This window comes from Thalassophryne amazonica, chromosome 3 (assembly GCF_902500255.1).
Source record: "Thalassophryne amazonica chromosome 3, fThaAma1.1, whole genome shotgun sequence".
Lineage (NCBI taxonomy): Eukaryota > Metazoa > Chordata > Actinopteri > Batrachoidiformes > Batrachoididae > Thalassophryne > Thalassophryne amazonica.
In genome coordinates this window covers 6,159,729-6,182,811 of record NC_047105.1, presented here as the reverse complement: position 1 = coordinate 6,182,811, position 23,083 = coordinate 6,159,729, and the positions used below count along the sequence as shown (strand labels likewise).

Genomic DNA, 23,083 nt, shown 5'->3' with positions numbered 1-23,083 from the left:
ACAAGTGCAACCAGTGGGGCTTAAATATACCTTGGTAATGTGCTGCAGATTGGAAACACGTGTGTGTAAAGATCCAGAAACGGGTGTGGCCCTCACCAGATCGATGTGCCTAGTGCCTCTTTCCAGCTCAGTTCTTGTATTTTTTTGCCTTGCTCTGATTGCCTCATTGTGTTTTTTGACTACCTGGTTGTGTACCTCGACCATGCCTTTTGCCTGATGCTTCTGATACTGTTGCTCTGTCTTGACTTCCTCTCTGTGGACCGACCCCAGCCTGTTAACTTAGTAAATGCTTTTACTCCATTGAGCTGTGTACCTGTGTCCTGCTTTTGCATCCAGCCTACTTTGACTGTCGACCCTGATACCTGCAAAATATAGGGAAGCTTCATCCCATCCTGTCTATGGCTGATGCTGAGACCCTGATTCATGTGTTTGTCTGTTCTAGATTGGACTACTGCAATTTTCTGTTTTCTGGTTTACCGCAGTCCAGCATTAGGGGTCTCCAGTTGGTTCAAAAAGCTGCTGCCAGCTTTTGACATGAAGCAGAAAGTTTGACCACATTACACCCATTTTGGCATCTCTTTACTGGCTTCCTGTTCCAGTGAGATCAGATTTTAAGGTTCTGCTACTAACCTATAAAATTGTTCACGGACTGGCACCTCCCTAGCTGACCTAATTAAACCCTACATACCGGCCTGGGCTCTGCGTTCTCAGGGTGCAGGACTACTTTGTGTCCCTAGGGTGAATAAAAAGTCTGTGGGTCATAGAACTTTCTGTTATTGTGCCCCTGTTCTGTAGAATGATCTCCCTGCATCAATCAAACAGTCAGATTCTGCAGAGATTTTCAAGTCCAGACTTAAGATGCACTTATTTTCCTTTTCGTATTGCTAGCATAATTGCATAGTATGTTTCTATGCTTTTTACTCTCTTAGTTAATTTTATTAGGAAACGGAGCGTGGCTCGGCCTCCATTTTTATCTAAATTCTGGGTCTTTTAGGGAAGCTTAGGGTGCGTGGCCGGCAATCACCTTAGTATTTCTTCTGTTTTCTGACAAATTACACTGTATTTGTTGTCTTTCTGATACATGATTCTGCTTTTTTCTTTTCTCTCTGTTTGAGGTGCGGCTCCATCCAGAGATGGGTGTGGTATCTGTTCCAGAAACCGTCCTGTACACCGGCAACATTTCCTGTATGTTCGTTTTGTGAATTGTTTTGTAATTTATGCCTGTAGCATGGCCCGAGCAGATGGTCACCCCTTTGAGTCTGGTCTGCTTGAGGGTTCTTCCTCAGAGGGAGTTTTTCCTTACCACTGTTGCTCTGGGGGTTGGTAAGATTAGACCTTTCTTGTGTGCTCTGGGGGTTGGTAAGATTAGACCTTTCTTGTGTGAAGTGCCTTGAGGCAACCTTGTTGTGATTTGATGCTATATAAATGAAATGAAATAAATAAATAAATAAGAAATACCGTGAGTGTTCTGCAGAGTGGTGACCGGGTCTCTGACCTCTTCCAAGTGTATAATGGCATTCTTCAGGGATGTGTTCTGGGTCCTACACTGTTCAGTGCTTGCATGGACTTCTTGTTGGGTCAGGTTGTAGAAACCAGCAACTTAGGTGCTTTTGTTGGTGAGGAAAGTTGGTTGACCTTGACTTTGGGGACAGTGCTCTGATCTTAGTGGAATCAATGGACACCCTGACTGTAGTGCTTGAGAAGCTGAGTTGAGGAATCAGACTGTCTGGGTTTGTACTTGTCCTTCCTAAAGTCCAAGATTCAGACCAAGAGTCAGACTTTCAGTGACTTCCTAGACTCAGACCTCTGGGCCCTCTGCCTTTGAGATCCAGAGACACCTGCGAAGACCTTATGGAGTCATGAGCTGAAAGGTCTGAGGTGTTTGATAATGTTTGTAGGAGAATGAAGGTCCAAGACTTTGGGGTCCTGGTGCTTCCTGTCTTGCTGTATGGTTGTGAGGTTTAGATTCTAGTAACCTAAGGTATGACTGGATGTCTTGGTTACCAGGGCTCTTTGAACCATAAACGTCCTTTTTCTGTCTCCTGATTCCAGTTTTTTCAAAACCAACGTCTTAGGGCTGAAGGTAAAGAATAACTCCTTTTTAAATCTTGAGCCACATTTTTGTCTCAAGTGAATTTAATGTAGTGAGTTTTTCTCTGTAATTATCATCATAAATATTACAAGATAAACCATTCTGGGTTCGTTAACTGACAGTAGATGCAGCGAGGCCCAAATTCAAGAGTCTGCAGTTGCTGTGGCCGAGTGATCAATTACTGGACTTTGAATATGAAAGAATATTTAAAATCTTCAACCTGAACCTCATAAAACACCGGACAGTGTCAGCAGGTTCCTTTCTTTGCCCATTATCTCAGCTTTTATCAGGTTACAGAAAACAAACGACAGACAGAAATAAACTGCAGACCGTTTTCACAGTAGAGGAAGGGAAGAAGAAAAGAAGGAAGGAAAGTGAGTGATTGGGCAAGGGAGGTAGTGAGTAAGAGAGTGAGTGAGTATTGGCACTCTCTGAACCTTCATCCATCTGACCTCTGAGAGGACGACGAGTGAGACAGTCTCTGAGACAAAACCAGAGCTCAGACTTAGTTTTAATGGAGACGTTGGACATAAAGAGGAAGAACAAAGAACTCCAAACCCCAGACCTGAACTGCCTGCTGGAACCCGGTGTGCCCAGTATTTGTGAACTCTTTGAGCTTTATACAGTTTTGACATAAACCTCTTCCAGAATCCAGACTATTTCTGGATGTTCTTCTAGAACCTGCTGTTGCTTACCACATGCCATCAGGACTCTCTCTCTCTCAGTACCAAACTTAGACTGAATGTTCTTTTGGACTCATTGCATTCTGTCTGTTGGACTTTCATCTGGTAACAAGATAGGTCTTCACTGGTACCAAATACTTTCTGGACTTTCTACTAGCACTCAGGAACTCTTGGGTAAGGAGTCATTTCTGGACAACCTATTTCTGCACACGTTGCTGGCACCAGATCCATCCTTGATCCTCTGCCAGTATCAGCCTATTTTGGACTTTTAGATTTTTTTTCTACATTTGCTGGAAACAAAAAGTTTGTGTAAAACCCAGTTTTCTGAACCACACATTATCTAGAAACATCCTTAGTCTTATTTATTATTTTTTTTTACGTGGATTCTGCAAGAATTAGAGCCTGTGTGGACGCTCTACTAGAACTCCAATACCAGGTTCTTCAGGCACTTTGCAAATGTTTTCAGAACCGTTACTGCAACCAGGCCTTTCTGCTGGAACTCTCTGATAATACCACACTTAGTACCACACATAGTACCACAAGTACTAAATTCTTTTGAGATGCTTTGCAGATGTTAGTCTCTTTCTAGACTCATGCAGATCTTTGGACCAGGTTTTTATTTTTCTTGCTGTACCCTTTTTAGACTTTTTCTTTTTTGGAACAGCACTTTTTTCCTGCTTGATATCTTCTGAATGTCCAGCACCTTTTGGTCATTTGGTACTGGGAAGGAGCCAGACACTTTTGCTGATCTCTAGAGTAAGTGGACCACAATGGTATCCATGAAGAGTCCTCTCTGGATGCTGGTACAGCAGATACAGTCTGGATGTTCTGTGGAGATTAACAGGAGTGAGACATCTATGGGAAAACAGGTAGGGGTAAACGGATACCTGTTATGTGTCGGACGCAGCTCGGAGAACCGACCAGCGTTTGAAGGACCCAGTATGAAATAAGCAGAGCACGGTTCAAAGGCTAACTGAATTTAATACATAACAGTGATAATATAACAAAAAGGTGCAGCCTGGCGTGGTGCGCTCCCAGCAGCGCTAACGGTCCGGAGCCAGAAGCTGTTTCGGACCCAAGGACCCCGCCGACACCCCCCAGGTGGCCGCAACAACCGAGTCTGTGAAAGAAGGAACCATTATGTGAGTCCACACTCTACACACAGAACACTTAAAGGTGTACAAACAGCAAACACTTCCTGGCTTGATTACTGATCAGCTTCCCAACCTGCAGGCATGGAACATCCCGTTCACAAAACTCCACTGCAGTGGAAGCTGATACATGACTAACATACAGCTCAATACAATAAGGTGTGAGGGACACCACATTTACTGACTGTATAACTGTTAGTCACAAAATCTAACGTACCTCAGGAAGTGTGCTGACGAGCGTGAGACCTCACCCCCTCCTCTCTCACAGACTGTGCATCAAACCTGGACGTTCTCAGCATCCGCTGCTGATGAGATGGCTCCCGAGACGACGATCTCACCCGTCTGGTCACAAGGTCGAGTCTCTGGCAAATACACACTGTGCACTCCAGTCTTAAATGCCAACATGTTCCAATCCATCCAGATGCACCACAGCTGTGAGTCCTGACGAGTCGCAGGTGATCAGGGTGAGGTCCTGACAGCCTCAGCAACACAGCCACTCAGTCCCAAATGCACGCCACCTGGGAGGAAACCAAAAGACAAACAAACCGGCAGCCAGGCCCCCCCAGCCATATAACAGTACCCCACCCTCACGGGAAGCCTCCCGGCGACCACACACACCTGGCCCAGGAGAAACACCCCCCTCCAGGGACCATGGCTGGAAACCGCGTCTGCGTTCATCCTCCAACAGACTGGTTGAACTGGCTGCATCTTTGCCCTTGTTTCTGACAGTCTTAGCACAGGTGTGGCCAGGAGTTCCTACACCTGTGCGGTCAGCCTTTAACCAAATATGTGTGATTAGTCATAAAACAAAACAACCAAAACACCCCCCCCTCCCCAGGGGACCGTCCCGTCAAACCCTAGGGAAGGGGAGAAAAGAAAAACCCAAATTTGAGCTCACAAACAAAAATGCCAAAATACCCCCCCTCCTCCCCCCCAAACGACACGTAGGGACCAACACCCCCCAGAGGGCCACCCGCCAGCTCCAGGAGTAATAACCACGGCCGAGGTCCCTCTGGGATCCAACGTCACCCACGGGGACTACCAGCGCCTCCCAGAGGACCACTCGTCAACCCCAGGAGACGCCTCCCCTCATGACTAATGGACCCAGCCCCGGCCGTCCACGGCTAGATGGACCCAACGCCCTTTCCCCCCCAGAGGACACCACAGTCAAACCCTGAGGGCGGAAACTGGGGGGGGGGAAACAAAAAAAATACCCCAAAGCCCCCCCCTCCCCTCCCGGGTGCAGAGGCCACCTGGGAAACGCCCAGCACAACCTAACTGCACCCCTCCAGCAATGCCGACACTACGGCACACCCGGCTGGAGTCAGAGGAGAAGAGAGGGCATAACAAAAAACAAAAAGAAAAAACAACCCAAGTACCAACCCCATCACCCCCCCAGGGGACCGCTCCATCCAACCCTGGGGATGTGAAACAAAAAGAAACAAAAGAAAAAACAAACAGACCAACACACAGTTCTTTGGGTCCCTGTTTGTGTTTTTTTTGTTTTTTTTTTTCTTGCAAAGGCTACAGGGTCACACCCCCAGACAAATAGTGGACAACAAAAAAATAAAATCCCACACAAAAACCAACTCAAAAAACACCCACACAAAATGAACTAACACAAAACAAATCAGTGAGTTATACCGTCAAGCTCAACCAAATGGAACACACCTGTTCCTACTCAAGAGCTTGACGGTAACGTGATTCAGTCACCACAAGGGGGAACCAGAGTGCAAAAAATGAAAAAACCCCTTTGGCGACAGAAAAAACAAACGAGCTGCTCTTATGTGCGCAGCTGAGTGCAACACACAACCAAAATGTGCTCAACTAAATAACGCCGGAGCTGATACAAGAGACGCAGTAGTTACCTTTGTCCGGGGAAACGGGGCTACGACTGTAACACAGGAAGCCCAGCGACCCGTGCTAACAGAGCTCCGCCGTGCGCGTGAACCCATTACAAACGCACTCTTGCAGCTCCCGTTTACACCTCTTATCCGGTCGGAGTGTGACGCGAAGCCGTCGCCAGTCACACTCCACCACGACCCACGGATAAGGCACAACACAGGAACACGGCTGCAAGAGAGCACAAATCAGTATCCAGTAATGGGTCTCAAACACGCACCTTCCGGGCGGAGAGCCCCGCAACTGATCCGGATAACCACTGAACGTCTGCTGCCGCCTTCCCGGCGCGTTACCGTCTCTGCTACCGCTGGGTCCGTGATGTTTGGCCAGAGACTACTGTTATGTGTCGGACGCAGCTCGGAGAACCGACCAGCGTTTGAAGGACCCAGTATGAAATAAGCAGAGCACGGTTCAAAGGCTAACTGAATTTAATACATAACAGTGATAATATAACAAAAAGGTGCGGCCTGGCGTGGTGCGCTCCCAGCAGCGCTAACGGTCCGGAGCCAGAAGCTGTTTCGGACCCAAGGACCCTGCCGACACCCCCCAGGTGGCCGCAACAACCGAGTCTGTGAAAGAAGGAACCATTATGTGAGTCCACACTCTACACACAGAACACTTAAAGGTGTACAAACAGCAAACACTTCCTGGCTTGATTACTGATCAGTTTCCCAACCTGCAGGCATGGAACATCCCGTTCACAAAACTCCACTGCAGTGGAAGCTGATACATGACTAACATACAGCTCAATACAATAAGGTGTGAGGGACACCACATTTACTGACTGTATAACTGTTAGTCACAAAATCTAACGTACCTCAGGAAGTGTGCTGACAAGCGTGAGACCTCACCCCCTCCTCTCTCACAGACTGTGCATCAAACCTGGACGTTCTCAGCATCCGCTGCTGATGAGATGGCTCCTGAGACGACGATCTCACCCGTCTGGTCACAAGGTCGAGTCTCTGGCAAATACACACTGTGCACTCCAGTCTTAAATGCCAACATGTTCCAATCCATCCAGATGCACCACAGCTGTGAGTCCTGACGAGTCGCAGGTGATCAGGGTGAGGTCCTGACAGCCTCAGCAACACAGCCACTCAGTCCCAAATGCACGCCACCTGGGAGGAAACCAAAAGACAAACAAACCGGCAGCCAGGCCCCCCCAGCCATATAACAATACCTTTATTGATACATCCAAGCCAGCAGTTCCTTAAAATATAAATAACTCAAAACCTCCTGTTTGAAACATCTTGAATAAATATCTCAAATAAAGACAAAAGAGAGCACTCAGTCCAGTACTGAATCAAAACTTTTCAACCGGCAAATAAACTGGTTTATAGATGATAATGCTGGATTTCTTACAGATACAAACAAATCTGTAAGAAATCCACTTGTATTGTCTGCAAAAAGGTACTGTTACACATGTTTTCATTTCTCTTCACATTTAACATTTCAGCGATTTGTCCCAGAGAACTCTTATCTGTGTAGGAAGAAACTACACGATGAATATAATAATTTGTTTGGAATATTGAAAATTATCACTTGTGGATAATTTTACCTTGAAAAGGGGGCACCACCTATCGCTGCCTGGATGGATCTATAACAAGGTTACAATATCATTCATTTTAGGGTCAGTCGATAGGAAATATTAAAACCAGTCTCAATTTTCAGGCGGAAGCTATGCAGGTCAGCTCCGACACCCTCTGTAAAACCATACAAAAATCACAGACAACTTCACACATTTAAGATATTTTTTATATAAGATATATACATTTGGCCACTAGTGTTCTTCACTGTGACAGGTCTAAAGCAGGAAGGGTCACTGGTGTTTTTTTTCTTTAGCTACAAGAATTGTTTCTCCCATTCTTCTGCTCTGTAATGAGTAACTGCAACCGTTGAGGATGTGGAACAACCTGCAATGACGATGATGACATAGTTGGCAAAGTCCAAGATTGGTCTTGTCCCACAGCTTCAGATTGGCTGGAGAGGGAAGTTGATCATGAATTGCGTTGATGTGGAAGGACAGCAATTCTGGTGTCCAGACATATAAAAGTTTCTTCCAGGAAGTGTCAACTTGCATGGCAGACTCCCAAATCAACCACTGCCCTTCTTTCGCACATCCATATTCAAACATAGTGCGAAGTTTGGTCGAAGTGCACACGAAGTGCGCATGAAGAAGGAATCGTGTGCAAAACATGTAAAATCATCCCTGCCTCGAATATCTCGTACACCTGTTGCTACAACTGTTTGCTCACACAAGCAGCTGAAAGACAGAGTGTGTGCTGTGCAAACCCATCGATCCCTCTTGCAGCAGGTGTTGGCCAAATTCCAGCTGACACACACAAACATCTAACACTCGTTTGGCACTTGAATGTGTGGCCAGTCGTACTCTTAGCACGACAACAGTCTGCAGACGATCACTGTCGCGTCGGCAGTGAAATTTGTCTAAGTTCCTCATGAGTGTGGTTTTGGTGTGTGCGCTGAACTAACAGTAGGTATGTCCACCCACTGTGGAGATCTGTCATTCTGGACATCCCAGCTGGAAACGCGTACTGTGTTTGGACAAACATGGACTAACAACTGCCTACTGTGATGAGCGTGTCTGTTTGCTGTCATCACGTGGACATAAATAAAAACATATCGCTGTGGTGATATATGCTGTGGGCTACAGCAAGCGTGTGCTCCCTTGCTGCAGCCCATTGACAGGCTGCCCCCAGGCTGAAATGGAGTGTCAGATCTGTTCCTCTACAGAGGAACATACGGATTGTATTTATTACCCGCTTGATAAGAGGGAATCAATATAAAGTGCTGTGTTTTTATGGTGTATGGTTTTATTTATTTATTTATTTTGAATATGTCCATCTCTTTGTTGATTTCAGGCACTTTCCCCGCACCATTTACAGGCCAGTGACAGTAGCTCAGTGGTAAAGTTTCAGGCTGGAAATCAGTAAAGTGCAGGTACGAATCCCATGGGTGGTATGTTTTTTGTTTTTTTATTCCACATCAGCGGCACGATGTGGTTCCACAGGTACCAGCTGGTTTTTATGTTTATTTATTCCACATCAGCGGCATGATGTGGTTCCACAGGTACCAGCTGTTTTTTATGTTTATTTATTCCACAACAGTGGTGCAATGTGGTGCACCTCGCACTGTGTTCCTGCTCGAAAGACACTGTTGCGTGCAGGAACCCTCGCACCGGGATCTTGCACGCCTGCTCATCTGTGCGATGTTTTGTGGTGTGCTAAATCAAACTGTTTTGCTCTGTTTCGCCATATTTGACCAAACTTCGCACTGTGTGTGAAGGGACCTGAAAGATAGACCAACATGTCCTCTCCATCTACATCCTTCTCTAGCCCAGTGAGGCACTTCCTGTGTTCTTGACGACTCATGTCTCTGATCAGTTTCTGGTTTCTTTTGTAACCAAGACCACCTCTACCAGTCTGACCTCTAGCCATCTCATTCAGGATTAGGTGGCGTTCTTTCTGTTCCATTTCTTTCACACCATTCCACCTAGCTTTGTTTTTCTTACTTTCTGTGCATTTCCTGTAGAGTGTCTCGGTACTTCCATCTATGGAGTGCTTGTTTAGATGGAACTTGGTTACTTGCGTACATTACATTTGACTGAAGTGGTGAGTTTCTTCAGTTGAAGTCCATAGTGTTTCTTGCTCCTGTATGGGGTGCTGGTGGTGGTGCATCTCCTTATTCTTGCTCACTGTTTTAGATATTTGGTGCAGGTAGCTTTGAGACTTTCACTGTAGGTAATTGGGAAGTGGTCATTTTGGGTATAATCGCATCATTGTATATCCACAACTTCACAATTCCACTCAGTTGACTTTTATTGGTTATCTGCAACATCTCTGTCAGCTTTGTCTTTACCATGTCCCTGATCTTATTGTCTCTCAGGTCATTGTAAATTAGCTTCCAGACAAACCACATGGGTTGACTGTGGATATATGCGATATGCTCAGCGTTTATTTCTAGCCCGGGGTCATATTGAATTTTGTGTCCTTGTTGCTTCTATTCTGCGTTGGGGACAAACTTCTTCATGGCATGGAACTTGCATTTGGTGAGATGGAGTTCCTACTGGACACTTGCCTTGAGTGTCCTCAGTCTCACTGTGAAGAGGGTTTGCCGGCAGAGATCTCTGTATGAGGATGTTTCAATGAAAACGAACCCCAGCTAAAAATTCCACAAACCAAATATGAAAAAGTTTGAGGAGCGGATAAAAGAAGCGGATTTACCAACGGAAAAGAAAGAAGCCACCACAACTGCAAAAAATGCACACACACACGCACACACACACACACACAAATACGGACACAAACAAATATATACACACACACGGACACAAACAAATACACACACACACAAATACGGACACAAACAAATATATACACACACATACGGACACAAACAAATACACACACACACACATACATACAAATATATACACACACATACGGGCACAAATATACAGTAGTGTTCAGAATAATAGTAGTGCTATGTGACTAAAAAGATTAATCCAGGTTTTGAGTATATTTCTTATTGTTACATGGGAAACAAGGAACCAGTAGATTCAGTAGATTCTCACAAATCCAACAAGACCAAGCATTCATGATATGTACACTCTTAAGGCTATGAAATTGGGCTATTAGTAAAAAAAGTAGAAAAGGGGGTGTTCACAATAATAGTAGCATCTGCTGTTGACGCTACAAACTCAAAACTATTATGTTCAAACTGCTTTTTTTTAGCAATCCTGTGAATCACTAAACTAGTATTTAGTTGTATAACCACAGTTTTTCATGATTACTTCACATCTGCGAGGCATTAATTTTGTTGGTTTGGAACCAAGATTTTGCCCATTTACTAGTGTGCTTGGGGTCATTGTCTTGTTGAAACACCCATTTCAAGGGCATGTCCTCTTCAGCATAAGGCAACATGACCTCTTCAAGTATTTTGACATATCCAAACTGATCCATGATACCTGGTATGCGATATATAGGCCCAACACCATAGTAGGAGAAACATGCCCATATCATGATGCTTGCACCAAAGTCAAAGTCAAAGTTAACTTTATCCCAGAAGGGAAATTCAGATGGTCAAGGTGCATATAATACAGACAACTTCAGACAAGCTAGACAAACTTAAAAACAGATAAATAAATAAAAAACATAAATACACCCCCCCTCCCCCATGCCTCTCTGGCTCCTCTCCACACAGCTAAGCTGCTGCATACCACACACACACACACACACACACACACACACACACACACACACACACACACACTACAGTGTCAAGTCCCCTGCTGAGAACTGTGTCTTTCATTAACAATTTTAATTGCAGAGTGAACAAATGACTTGCTGAACCTGGTTGTCCTTATTTTCCTTTGTAGTAGCCTCCCCTTACCACGTTGGCTTAACTGAAATCTGTTATGTAAAGGGTGGGTTCTGTCTGCAAGAATACTTTCAGTCTTGTGTAGTATGATATCTTGAAACAGCTGAGCAGCTGATGTTTGATTGCACCCAATTATCCTACTAGCTGTTTTAATAATACGTTGCAATTTATCCTGATCTTGTTTACGCATACTACCAAAGACAGACCAGACCAAAGGACAAGACACTCTGAAGTACAGACTTATAAAATAACTCTAAAATGTAGGTGTCAACACTAAAACTACGCAATTTTCTTAGGAAAAACATTCTTTGTTGAAGCTTCTTCACCTTAAAAACGGCACATTTGTCAAATCTCAACTGATCATCAATTTCAACCCCTAAATATTTATAGGTGTTAACTCTCTCTGTCAATGTGTTGTTACGTCTAAAATCGATAACCATTTCTTTTATTTTGCTTGCGTTAACATTAAGGAAATTGTCAGAGCACCATTTTATGAAGCTCCCCACTTCCTCTTCAAAGCTGGTCATTGACAGCTCCCAAATTTTACCTTTAACTTTAACTAGTAATGACTTCATGACTTTCTTTGCTAATAAAATTTTAACTATTAGAGAAAAAATTACTCATAACCATCCCAAAGACGTATCGTTCTCTTTGGCTGCTTTCAGTGATGCCGGTATTTGGTTAGACTCTTTCTCTCAGATTGTTCTGTCTGAGTTATTTTCATTAGTTACTTCATCCAAACCATCAACATGTCTATTAGACCCCATTCCTACCAGGCTGCTCAAGGAAGCCCTACCATTATTTAATGCTTCGATCTTAAATATGATCAACCTATCTTTATTAGTTGGCTATGTACCACAGGCTTTTAAGGTGGCAGTAATTAAACCATTACTTAAAAAGCCATCACTTGACCCAGCTATCTTAGCTAATTATAGGCCAATCTCCAACCTTCCTTTTCTCTCAAAAATTCTTGAAAGGGTAGTTGTAAAACAGCTAACTGATCATCTGCAGAGGAATGGTCTATTTGAAGAGTTTCAGTCAGGTTTTAGAATTCATCATAGTACAGAAACAGCATTAGTGAAGGTTACAAATGATCATCTTATGGCCTCAGACAGTGGACTCATCTCTGTGCTTGTTCTGTTAGACCTCAGTGCTGCTTTTGATACTGTTGACCATAAAATTTTATTACAGAGATTAGAGCATGCCATAGGTATTAAAGGCACTGCGCTGTGGTGGTTTGAATCATATTTATCTAATAGATTACAATTTGTTCATGTAAATGGGGAATCTTCTTCACAGACTAAGGTTAATTATGGAGTTCCACAAGGTTCTGTGCTAGGACCAATTTTATTCACTTTATACATGCTTCCCTTAGGCAGTATTATTAGACGGCATTGCTTAAATTTTCATTGTTACGCAGATGATACCCAGCTTTATCTATCCATGAAGCCAGAGGACACACACCAATTAGCTAAACTGCAGGATTGTCTTACAGACATAAAGACATAGATGACCTCTAATTGCCTGCTTTTAAACTCAGATGAAACTGAAGTTATTGTACTTGGCCCCACAAATCTTAGAAACATGGTGTCTAACCAGATCCTTACTCTGGATGGCATTACCCTGACCTCTAGTAATACTGTGAGAAATCTTGGAGTCATTTTTGATCAGGATATATCATTCAAAGCGCATATTAAACAAATATGTAGGACTGCTTTTTTGCATTTACGCAATATCTCTAAAATTAGAAAGGTCTTGTCTCAGAGTGATGCTGAAAAACTAATTCATGCATTTATTTCCTCTAGGCTGGACTATTGTAATTCATTATTATCAGGTTGTCCTAAAAGTTCCCCAAAAAGCCTTCAGTTAATTCAAAATGCTGCAGCTAGAGTACTGACAGGGACTAGAAGGAGAGAGCATATCTCACCCATATTGGCCTCTCTTCATTGGCTTCCTGTTAATTCTAGAATAGAATTTAAAATTCTTCTTCTTACTTATAAGGTTTTGAATAATCAGGTCCCATCTTATCTTAGGGACCTCATAGTACCATATCACCCCAATAGAGCGCTTCGCTCTCAGACTGCAGGCTTACTTGTAGTTCCTAGGGTTTGTAAGAGTAGAATGGGAGGCAGAGCTTATAGTTAGGGCTGGATCTGGTGACCCTGAACCATCCCTTAGTTATGCTGCTATAGACTTAGACTGCTGGGGGGTTCCCATGATGCGCTGAGTGTTTCTTTCTCTTTTTGCTCTGTATGCACCACTCTGCATTTAATCATTAGTGATTGGTCTCTGCTCCCCTCCACAGCATGTCTTTTTCCTGGTTCTCTCCCTCAGCCCCAACCAGTCCCAGCAGAAGACTGCCCCTCTCTGAGCCTGGTTCTGCTGGAGGTTTCTTCCTGTTAAAAGGGAGTTTTTCCTTCCCACTGTCGCCAAGTGCTTGCTCACAGGGGGTCGTTTTGACCGTTGGAGTTTTTACGTAATTATTGTATGGCCTTGCCTTACAATATAAAGCGCCTTGGGGCAACTGTTTGTTGTGATTTGGTGCTATATAAATAAAAATTGATTGATTGATTGATTGATTAACAGAGGGACTTTGCGGGGGATTCTTGCAAATAAATTAGCTTCACACAGGCGTCTTCTAACTGTCACAGCACTTACAGGTAACTCCAGACTGTCTTTGATCATCCTGGAGCTGATTGATGGGTGAGCATTTGCCATTCTGGTTATTCTTCTATCCATTTTGATGGTTGTTTTCCATTTTCTTCCACGCGTCTCTGTTTTTTTTGTTTTTGTTGTCCGTTTTAATTGGAGATCATTGTAGATGAACAGCCTATAATTTTTTGCACCTGCATATACGTTTTCCCCTCTCCAATCAACTTTTTAATCAAACTACACTGTTCTTCTGAACAATGTCTTGAACATCCCATTTTCCTCAGGCTTTCAAAGAGAAAAGCATGTTCAACAGGTGCTGGCTTCATCCTTACATAGGGGACACGAACTCACTGACTGAATGTCACACTACTGTTATTGTGAACACCCCCTTTTCTACTTTTTTTTACTAATAGCCCAATTTCATAGTCTTAAGAGTGTGCATATCATGAATGCTTGGTGTTGTTGGATTTGTGAGAATCTACTGAATCTACTGGTACCTTGTTTCCCATGTAACAATAAGAAATATACTCAAAACCTGGATTAATCTTTTTAGTCACATAGCACTACTATTATTCTGAACACTACTGTATATACACACACATATGGACACAAATATATATACACACACATAAAGAAACTAATACACACACACATACGGACACAAACAAATACACACACACGTACAGACACAAACAAATATATACACACACATTTCAAATTTCAATTTATTTTCATTTATATAGCGCCAAATCACAACAAAGTCGCGTCAAGGCGCTTCACACAAGTAAGGTCTAACCTTACTAACCCCCAGAGTAAGAACACAGGAGACAGTGGTAAGAAAAAACTCCCTCTGATGATACTGAGGAAGAAACCTCAAGCAGACCAGCAAGATGACCCTCTGCTTGGGCCATGCTACAGACACAAATTACAAAACAATTCACAAAACGAATATACAGGAAATGTTACCAGTGCACAGAACAGGAGGGTTACAGAAACAGACACCACACCCATCTCTGGATGGAGCTGCACCTCAAACAGAGAGAAAAAAAACAGAATCAGACATCAGAAAGACAAGAAATACAGTATAATTTGTCAGCATTAAACAACAAGAAAAACAGAAGAAATGCTAAGGTGATCGCCGGCCACTAGCCCTAAACTTCACTAAAAGACCCAGAATTTAGATAAAGTTGATGCACGGAGATCATTCCACAGAACAGGGGCACAATAAGAGAAAGCTCTGTGACCCGCAGACTTTTTATTCACCCTAGGGACACAAAGTAGTCCTGCACCGTGAGAATGCAGAGCCCGGGCCGGTACTTAGGGTTTATTTACGTCAGCTAAGTAGGGAGGTGCCAGTCCGTGAGCAATTTTATAAGTTAGTAGCAGAATCTTAAAATCTTATCTCACGGGGACAGGAAGCCAGTGAAATGATGCCAAAATGGGCATAATGTGTTCAAACTTTCTGCTTTCTCTCAAGAGTGTGGCAGCAGCATTTTGAACCAATTGGAGACCCCTAATGCTAGACTGCTGTAAACCAGAAAATAGAACATTGCAGCAGTCCAATCTAGAAGAAACAAATGCATGAATCAGGGTCTCAGCATCAGCCATAGACAGGATGGGACGAATCTTCGCTATATTTCGCAGGTGGAAGAAAGCAGTCCTCATAATATCTCTAATGTGAAGGCCACATGAAGTCCATCACCGACACCCTCCTGGACCCCCTGCAGTTTGCCTACAGAGCCAACAGGTCTGTAGATGACGCCATAAACCTGGCCCTGCACTCCATCCTGCAGCACCTGGACTCCCCAGGAACCTACGCTAGGATCCTGTTTGTGGACTTCAGCTCTGCATTCAACACCGTCCTTCCAGCTTTGCTCCAGGACAAGCTTTCTCTGCTCCACATGCCCAACTCCACCTGCAGGTGGATGACAGACTTCCTGACGGACTGGAGTCAGCTTGTGAGGCTGGGAAAAAATGTCTCGAACACTCGGGCTCTCAGCACAGGATCTCCACAGGGCTGTGTCCTTTCCCCTCTGCTCTTCTCCCTGTACACTAACTGCTGCACCTCTAGCCACGACTCTATAAAGCTCATCAAGTTTGCGGACGACACCACCCTCATCGGACTCATTTCGGATGGGGATGAGTCTGCCTACAGGAGGGAGGTGGACCGGCTGGTGACCTGGTGTAGCAGCAACAACTTGGAGCTCAACGCCCAGAAAACAGTGGAGATGATCGTGGACTTCAGGAAAGCCACAGACCCCCCGCCCTCCCTCACCCTCACCAACAGCCCCATCACCACTGTGGTCTGTCACCGCTTCCTCGGCACCACCATCACCCAGGACCTCAAGTGGGAGTCAACCATCAGCTCCCTCATCAAGAAGGCCCAGCAGAGGATGTACTTCCTGTGGCAGCTGAAGAAGGCCAAGCTGCCTGTCCAGCTGATGGTGCAGTTCTACACGGCCATCATCGAGTCCATCCTCTGCTCCTCCATCAGGGTGTGGTACGCCGGGGCCACAGCCAGGGACAGACACAGACTGCAGCGCATTGTGGCCTCTGCTGAGAAGGTGATCGGCTGTAGCCTTCCATCTCTCCACGACCTGCACGTCTCCAGGACTCTGGGCCGAGCAGGTCGGATCACAGCTGACCCTTCTCACCCTGTACACGGTCTATTCAAACCACTCCCCTCGGGCAGGAGGCTACGGTCCATCCGGACCAGAACCTCCCGCCATAAGAACAGTTTCTTCCCCTCTGCCGTTAGACTCATGAACACCTCATAACTCAGTCACCTTAAGCTTAACTCTGTCACTTTATCATTTTATCACGGGTCACTTTAGACAATGTACTTTGGTTTTTAATTGCACTCCTCCCACTGCACTGTTTTTTTCTGTTTCTCTGTTTTTATGTTGCACACAGCCTTTCATATTTCATATTTCTTTTATTTTTATCTTATATTTTATCTTATTTTGACACATATGTTATATTTTATCCTATCATTTTGTCTCTTCTTAATGTTGCACCATTGTACCGAAGCAAATTCCTAGTCTGTGAATCCTGTTCACTGGCAGTGGCAATAAACTTCTTCTGATTCTGATTCTGAAAAGACGACATAGGATCAAAAATTACTCCAAGGTTCCTCACTTTGTCAGTGTGATGTATGACACACGAGCCTAGGCTAAGCATTAAGTGGTCAAATTGATGCCGATGTCTCACTGGACCAAGAACCATCATTTCAGTCTTATCAGAGTTTAAACGTAGGAAGTTGCTTGACATCCAGCTTCTCACTGATGCAAGGCAATCATCTAAGGATTTTATGTGGATGAGATTACCAGCAGTTATCAGTATGTATAACAGTATCATCAGCATAGCAATGAAAGGTAATCCCAAAACACCGCAATATGTGCCCAAGGGGTGCTATATAAAGGGAGAAAAGTGGGGGGCCTAAGACAGACCCCTGTAGAACCCCAAATTTCACGTCACTAAGGTTAGAGGCAGTGTTATTGTACAAAACACAGTGAGAACGACTGGTCAGGTATACACATACAGACACAAACAAATATACACACACGTACAGACACAAACAAATACACACACAATAATTGTCTGGATTCAGATCAGCCTTCTGGCAAATCAACAGCGGTCACTTGGAATGATGACATGATGGTCTGACATCCATGTGTGTGTTGAGGATCCCAGCAGATGGAGAAGGTCAATCAATCAATCAATTTTTTTTTTATATAGCGCCAAATCACAACAAACAGTTGCCCCAAGGCGCTTTATATTGTAAGGCAAGGCCATACAATAATGATGTAAAACCCCAACGGTCAAAACGACCCCCTGTGAGCAAGCACTTGGCTACAGTGGGAAGGAAAAACTCCCTTTTAACAGGAAGAAACCTCCAGCAGAACCAGGCTCAGGGAGGGGCAGTCTTCTGCTGGGACTGGTTGGGGCTGAGGGAGAGAACCAGGAAAAAGACATGCTGTGGAGGGGAGCAGAGATCGATCACTAATGATTAAATGCAGAGTGGTGCATACAGAGCAAAAAGAGAAAGAAACAGTGCATCATGGGAACCCCCCAGCAGTCTACGTCTATAGCAGCATAACTAAGGGATGGTTCAGGGTCACCTGATCCAGCCCTAACTATAAGCTTTAGCAAAAAGGAAAGTTTTAAGCCTAATCTTAAAAGTAGAGAGGGTGTCTGTCTCCCTGATCTGAATTGGGAGCTGGTTCCACAGGAGAGGAGCCTGAAAGCTGAAGGCTCTGCCTCCCATTCTACTCTTACAAACCCTAGGAACTACAAGTAAGCCTGCAGTCTGAGAGCGAAGTGCTCTATTGGGGTGATATGGTACTACGAGGTCCCTAAGATAAGATGGGACCTGATTATTCAAAACCTTATAAGTAAGAAGAAGAATTTTAAATTCTATTCTAGAATTAACAGGAAGCCAATGAAGAGAGGCCAATATGGGTGAGATATGCTCTCTCCTTCTAGTCCCCGTCAGCACTCTAGCTGCAGCATTTTGAATTAACTGAAGGCTTTTTAGGGAACTTTTAGGACAACCTGATAATAATGAATTACAATAGTCCAGCCTAGAGGAAATAAATGCATGAATTAGTTTTTCAGCATCACTCTGAGACAAGACCTTTCTGATTTTAGAGATATTGCGTAAATGCAAAAAAGCAGTCCTACATATTTGTTTAATATGCGCTTTGAATGACATATCCTGATCAAAAATGACTCCAAGATTTCTCACAGTATTACTAGAGGTCAGGGTAATGCCATCCAGAGTAAGGATCTGGTTAGACACCATGTTTCTAAGATTTGTGGGGCCAAGAACAATAACTTCAGTTTTATCTGAGTTTAAAAGCAGGAAATTAGAGGTCATCCATGTCTTTATGTCTGTAAGACAATCCTGCAGTTTAGCTAATTGGTGTGTGTCCTCTGGCTTCATGGATAGATAAAGCTGGGTATCATCTGCGTAACAATGAAAATTTAAGCAATACCGTCTAATAATACTGCCTAAGGGAAGCATATATAAAGTGAATAAAATTGGTCCTAGCACAGAACCTTGTGGAACTCCATAATTAACTTTAGTCTGTGAAGAAGATTCCCCATTTACATGAACAAATTGTAATCTATTAGACAAATATGATTCAAACCACCGCAGCGCAGTGCCTTTAATACCTATGGCATGCTCTAATCTCTGTAATAAAATTTTATGGTCAACAGTATCAAAAGCAGCACTGAGGTCTAACAGAACAAGCACAGAGATGAGTCCACTGTCCGAGGCCATAAGAAGATCATTTGTAACCTTCACTAATGCTGTTTCTGTACTATGATGAATTCTAAAACCTGACTGAAACTCTTCAAATAGACCATTCCTCTGCAGATGATCAGTTAGCTGTTTTACAACTACCCTTTCAAGAATTTTTGAGAGAAAAGGAAGGTTGGAGATTGGCCTATAATTAGCTAAGATAGCTGGGTCAAGTGATGGCTTTTTAAGTAATGGTTTAATTACTGCCACCTTAAAAGCCTGTGGTACATAGCCAACTAACAAAGATAGATTGATCATATTTAAGATCGAAGCATTAAATAATGGTAGGGCTTCCTTGAGCAGCCTGGTAGGAATGGGGTCTAATAAACATGTTGATGGTTTGGATGAAGTAACTAATGAAAATAACTCAGACAGAACAATCGGAGAGAAAGAGTCTAACCAAATACCGGCATCACTGAAAGCAGCCAAAGATAACGATACGTCTTTGGGATGGTTATGAGTAATTTTTTCTCTAATAGTTAAAATTTTGTTAGCAAAGAAAGTCATGAACTCATTACTAGTTAAAGATAATGGAATACTCAGCTCAATAGAGCTCTGACTCTTTGTCAGCCTGGCTACAGTGCTGAAAAGAAACCTGGGGTTGTTCTTATTTTCTTCAATTAGTGATGAGTAGAAAGATGTCCTAGCTTTACGGAGGGCTTTTTTATAGAGCAACAGACTCTTTTTCCAGGCTAAGTGAAGATCTTCTAAATTAGTGAGACGCCATTTCCTCTCCAACTTACGGGTTATCTGCTTTAAGCTACGAGTTTGAGAGTTATACCATGGAGTCAGACACTTCTGATTTAAAGCTCTCTTTTTCAGAGGAGCTACAGCATCCAAAGTTGTCTTCAATGAGGATGTAAAACTATTGACGAGATACTCTATCTCCCTTACAGAGCCTAGGTAGCCACTCTGCACCGTGTTGCCACATGGCATTAGAGAACACAAAGAAGGAATCATATCCTTAAACCTAGTTACAGCGCTTTCTGAAAGACTTCTAGTGTAATGAAACTTATTCCCTACTGCTGGGTAGTCCATCAGAGTAAATGTAAATGTTATTAAAAAATGATCAGACAGAAGGGAGTTTTCAGGGAATACTGTTAAGTCTTCTATTTCCATACCATAAGTCAGAACAAGATCTAAGATATGATTAAAGTGGTGGGTGGACTCATTTACTTTTTGAGCAAAGCCAATAGAGTCTAATAATAGATTAAATGCAGTGTTGAGGCTGTCATTCTCAGCATCTGTGTGGATGTTAAAATCGCCCACTATAATTATCTTATCTGAGCTAAGCACTAAGTCAGACAAAAGGTCTGAAAATTCACAGAGAAACTCACAGTAACGACCAGGTGGACGATAGATAATAACAAATAAAACTGGTTTTTGGGACTTCCAATTTGGATGGACAAGACTAAGAGACAAGCTTTCAAATGAATTAAAGCTCTGTCGGGGTTTTTGATTAATTAATAAGCTGGAATGGAAGATTGCTGCTAATCCACCGCCCCGGCCCGTGCTACGAGCATTCTGACAGTTAGTGTGACTCGGGGGTGTTGACTCATTTAAACTAACATATTCATCCTGCTGTAACCAGGTTTCTGTTAGGCAGAATAAATCAATATGTTGATCAATTATTATATCATTTACCAACAGGGACTTAGAAGAGAGAGACCTAATGTTTAATAGACCACATTTAACTGTTTTAGTCTGTGGTGCAGTAGAAGGTGCTATATTATTTTTTCTTTTTGAATTTTTATGCTTAAATAGATTTTTGCTGGTTATTGGTAGGTCAGAAGGTTTTACTTGGCCAAGGACACACCCACATTTCACCTGGACAAGGACACACCCACATTTCACTTGGCTAAGGTCACGCCTACATTTCACCAGGACAAGGACACACCCACATTTCACTTGGCTATGGTCACGCCTACATTTCACCTGGAAAAGGTCACACTCACATTTCACCTGGACAAGGACACACCCACATTTCACCTGGAAAAGGACACACCCACATTTCACCTGAAAAAGCATACACCCACATTTCACTTGGCTAAGGTCACACCCACATTTCACCTGGAAAAGGTCACACTCACATTTCACCTGGACAAGGATACACCCACATTTCACCTGGAAAAGGACACACCCACATTTCACCTGGAAAAGGTCACACTCACATTTCACCTGGACAAGGATACACCCACATTTCACCTGGAAAAGGACACACCCACATTTCACCTGGAAAAGGTCACACTCACATTTCACCTGGACAAGGATACACCCACATTTCACCTGGACAAGGACACACCCACATTTCACCTGGACAAGGACACACCCACATTTCACCTGGAAAAGGATACACCCACATTTCACCTGGAAAAGGTCACACTCACATTTCACCTGGACAAGGACACACCCACATTTCACCTGAAAAAGGACACACCCACATTTCACCTGGAAAAGGATACACCCACATTTCACCTGGAAAAGGACACACCCACATTTCACCTGGCTGCAGCAATGCACCAGTGTGTGTTCCCAGACTTGATTTATAGCGAGAGTAATAATTTTGAAAATTACACAAACACGCATACACACAACAAACAAATACACACACACACACACAGCCTATACTGGCGGACTGATGCATAAAAAATAAGTTGATAATCATGCGTGAGTGTTTGTTAAAAGTATGAGGTCTATTAGAAAAGTATCCGACCTTATTATTTTTTAAAAAACCATATGGATTTGAATCACGTGTGATTGCATCAGCCAAGCTTGAACCCTCGTGGGCATGCAAGAGTTTTTTCACCTCCGTGTTGATAACCATTTGTAAAATCCAGGCGGCTTTTGGTGGCTTTCAGTTGAGTGAGTATCTGAGAAATTGTTTAACAGCAGGGCATGTTCCAACTTGTCCTTAAGGCTTCCAATGGAGGTGTTTTTCCTGTGGCGGGCGCGCCACGCTGGCTGCGAGCCGACGCGCCAATCCGTCCGCCCGTCTTTCATTAAAAAAATCTCTGTTAACAGTGGAATGTCCGGATAAACTGCTGATTCCGACCTCTTCTGAAAGTTCTCTGTTCGCTCACGACGTCCTGGGTCAACAGAGGCTTAAGAGGTTTTCAGCTTGAAACAGGATGACGACGTCACCTCGGAGCGCTGCGCGACGTCCCGCTCCATGGGAAGTCCTTACAGCGATAGAAACAATCCAAAATCTCTCATCAGCCGTTAAAATTTTCACCGAAAACCAGCTGAATTTCTCGAATGGTGTCCACTCGGATGTGCCTCACAGTTTTTGAAAAAATTTTGGTCAAGCACAGCGCCAGTCTCTCAGCAACTTCTCAGACAATGAAAATCTGACGAGGGGGCTGGACCACTCCTTCCACAAGGCGTGCTCACAGGCGAATGACGTCACCGACAGGCGTGAAAAAACTCACATGCGCACGAGGGTTCAAGCTTGGCTGACGTAAAAACATATGAATCAAATCCATATAGTTTTTAAAAAAAATAAAACGGTTGGTTTCTTTTCTAATAGACCTCATACATGGACCTTGTACCTGATATTTTGATCATGTACAACTTGCACCAATAGCAAGAAATTAATTATGAAGTAGACAAAATAATATATTGAATATTGTATTTTTATTTGTCATTATTTTACTCTGATCTCGATTCATCTCCGTTTTCCTCTTCCTCCTTCAGGAGCCCAGCACCAAGCGCAGCAAATCTGTGTCCAGGGTCAGGTCGCTAGCCAGCCTGCTGCCGCCCGTCAAGTCATCACAGCTGAAGCGGATCGGTCAGACTCTGCAGGTGAAGCACCATCACAAAGATCTGGAGATGAAACTGTTCCATTGTTCTCTCACCCTGAACCTCAGACATAAGAGCAGAGATAAAACAGGTCCACATG

At 43.6% G+C, this 23,083-nt stretch overlaps 1 protein-coding gene and 3 long non-coding RNA genes across 6 annotated transcripts in view; 2 read left to right on the top strand and 2 right to left on the bottom strand.

Annotated features, from left to right (window-relative positions):
- Window positions 1–3,302, bottom strand: part of LOC117505671 — a 40,279-nt gene extending 36,977 nt beyond the window's left edge. Inside the window, exon 1 of the long non-coding RNA XR_004559216.1 lies at window positions 3,257–3,302. This is a non-coding gene — a long non-coding RNA (uncharacterized LOC117505671). The remainder of the gene's footprint in view (window positions 1–3,256) is intronic.
- The window catches only part of arhgef3 (Rho guanine nucleotide exchange factor (GEF) 3), a 92,362-nt gene that overhangs the window by 50,633 nt on the left and 18,646 nt on the right, over window positions 1–23,083 (top strand). For all 3 annotated transcript variants that reach the window (XM_034165211.1, XM_034165222.1, XM_034165214.1), the window contains one exon: window positions 22,879–22,986. In XM_034165211.1, the coding sequence (XP_034021102.1) occupies window positions 22,879–22,986 (108 nt within the window). The remainder of the gene's footprint in view (window positions 1–22,878; window positions 22,987–23,083) is intronic.
- Window positions 1,511–13,434, top strand: LOC117505663. The gene is made up of 3 exons (XR_004559204.1): window positions 1,511–1,740; window positions 8,105–8,107; window positions 13,424–13,434. It is a non-coding gene; the product is annotated as an uncharacterized LOC117505663 (long non-coding RNA).
- On the bottom strand, window positions 3,530–22,958 carry LOC117505655. Its single transcript, XR_004559201.1, has 2 exons — window positions 22,838–22,958; window positions 3,530–3,603 (listed from the first exon to the last, which is right to left on the bottom strand). It is a non-coding gene; the product is annotated as an uncharacterized LOC117505655 (long non-coding RNA).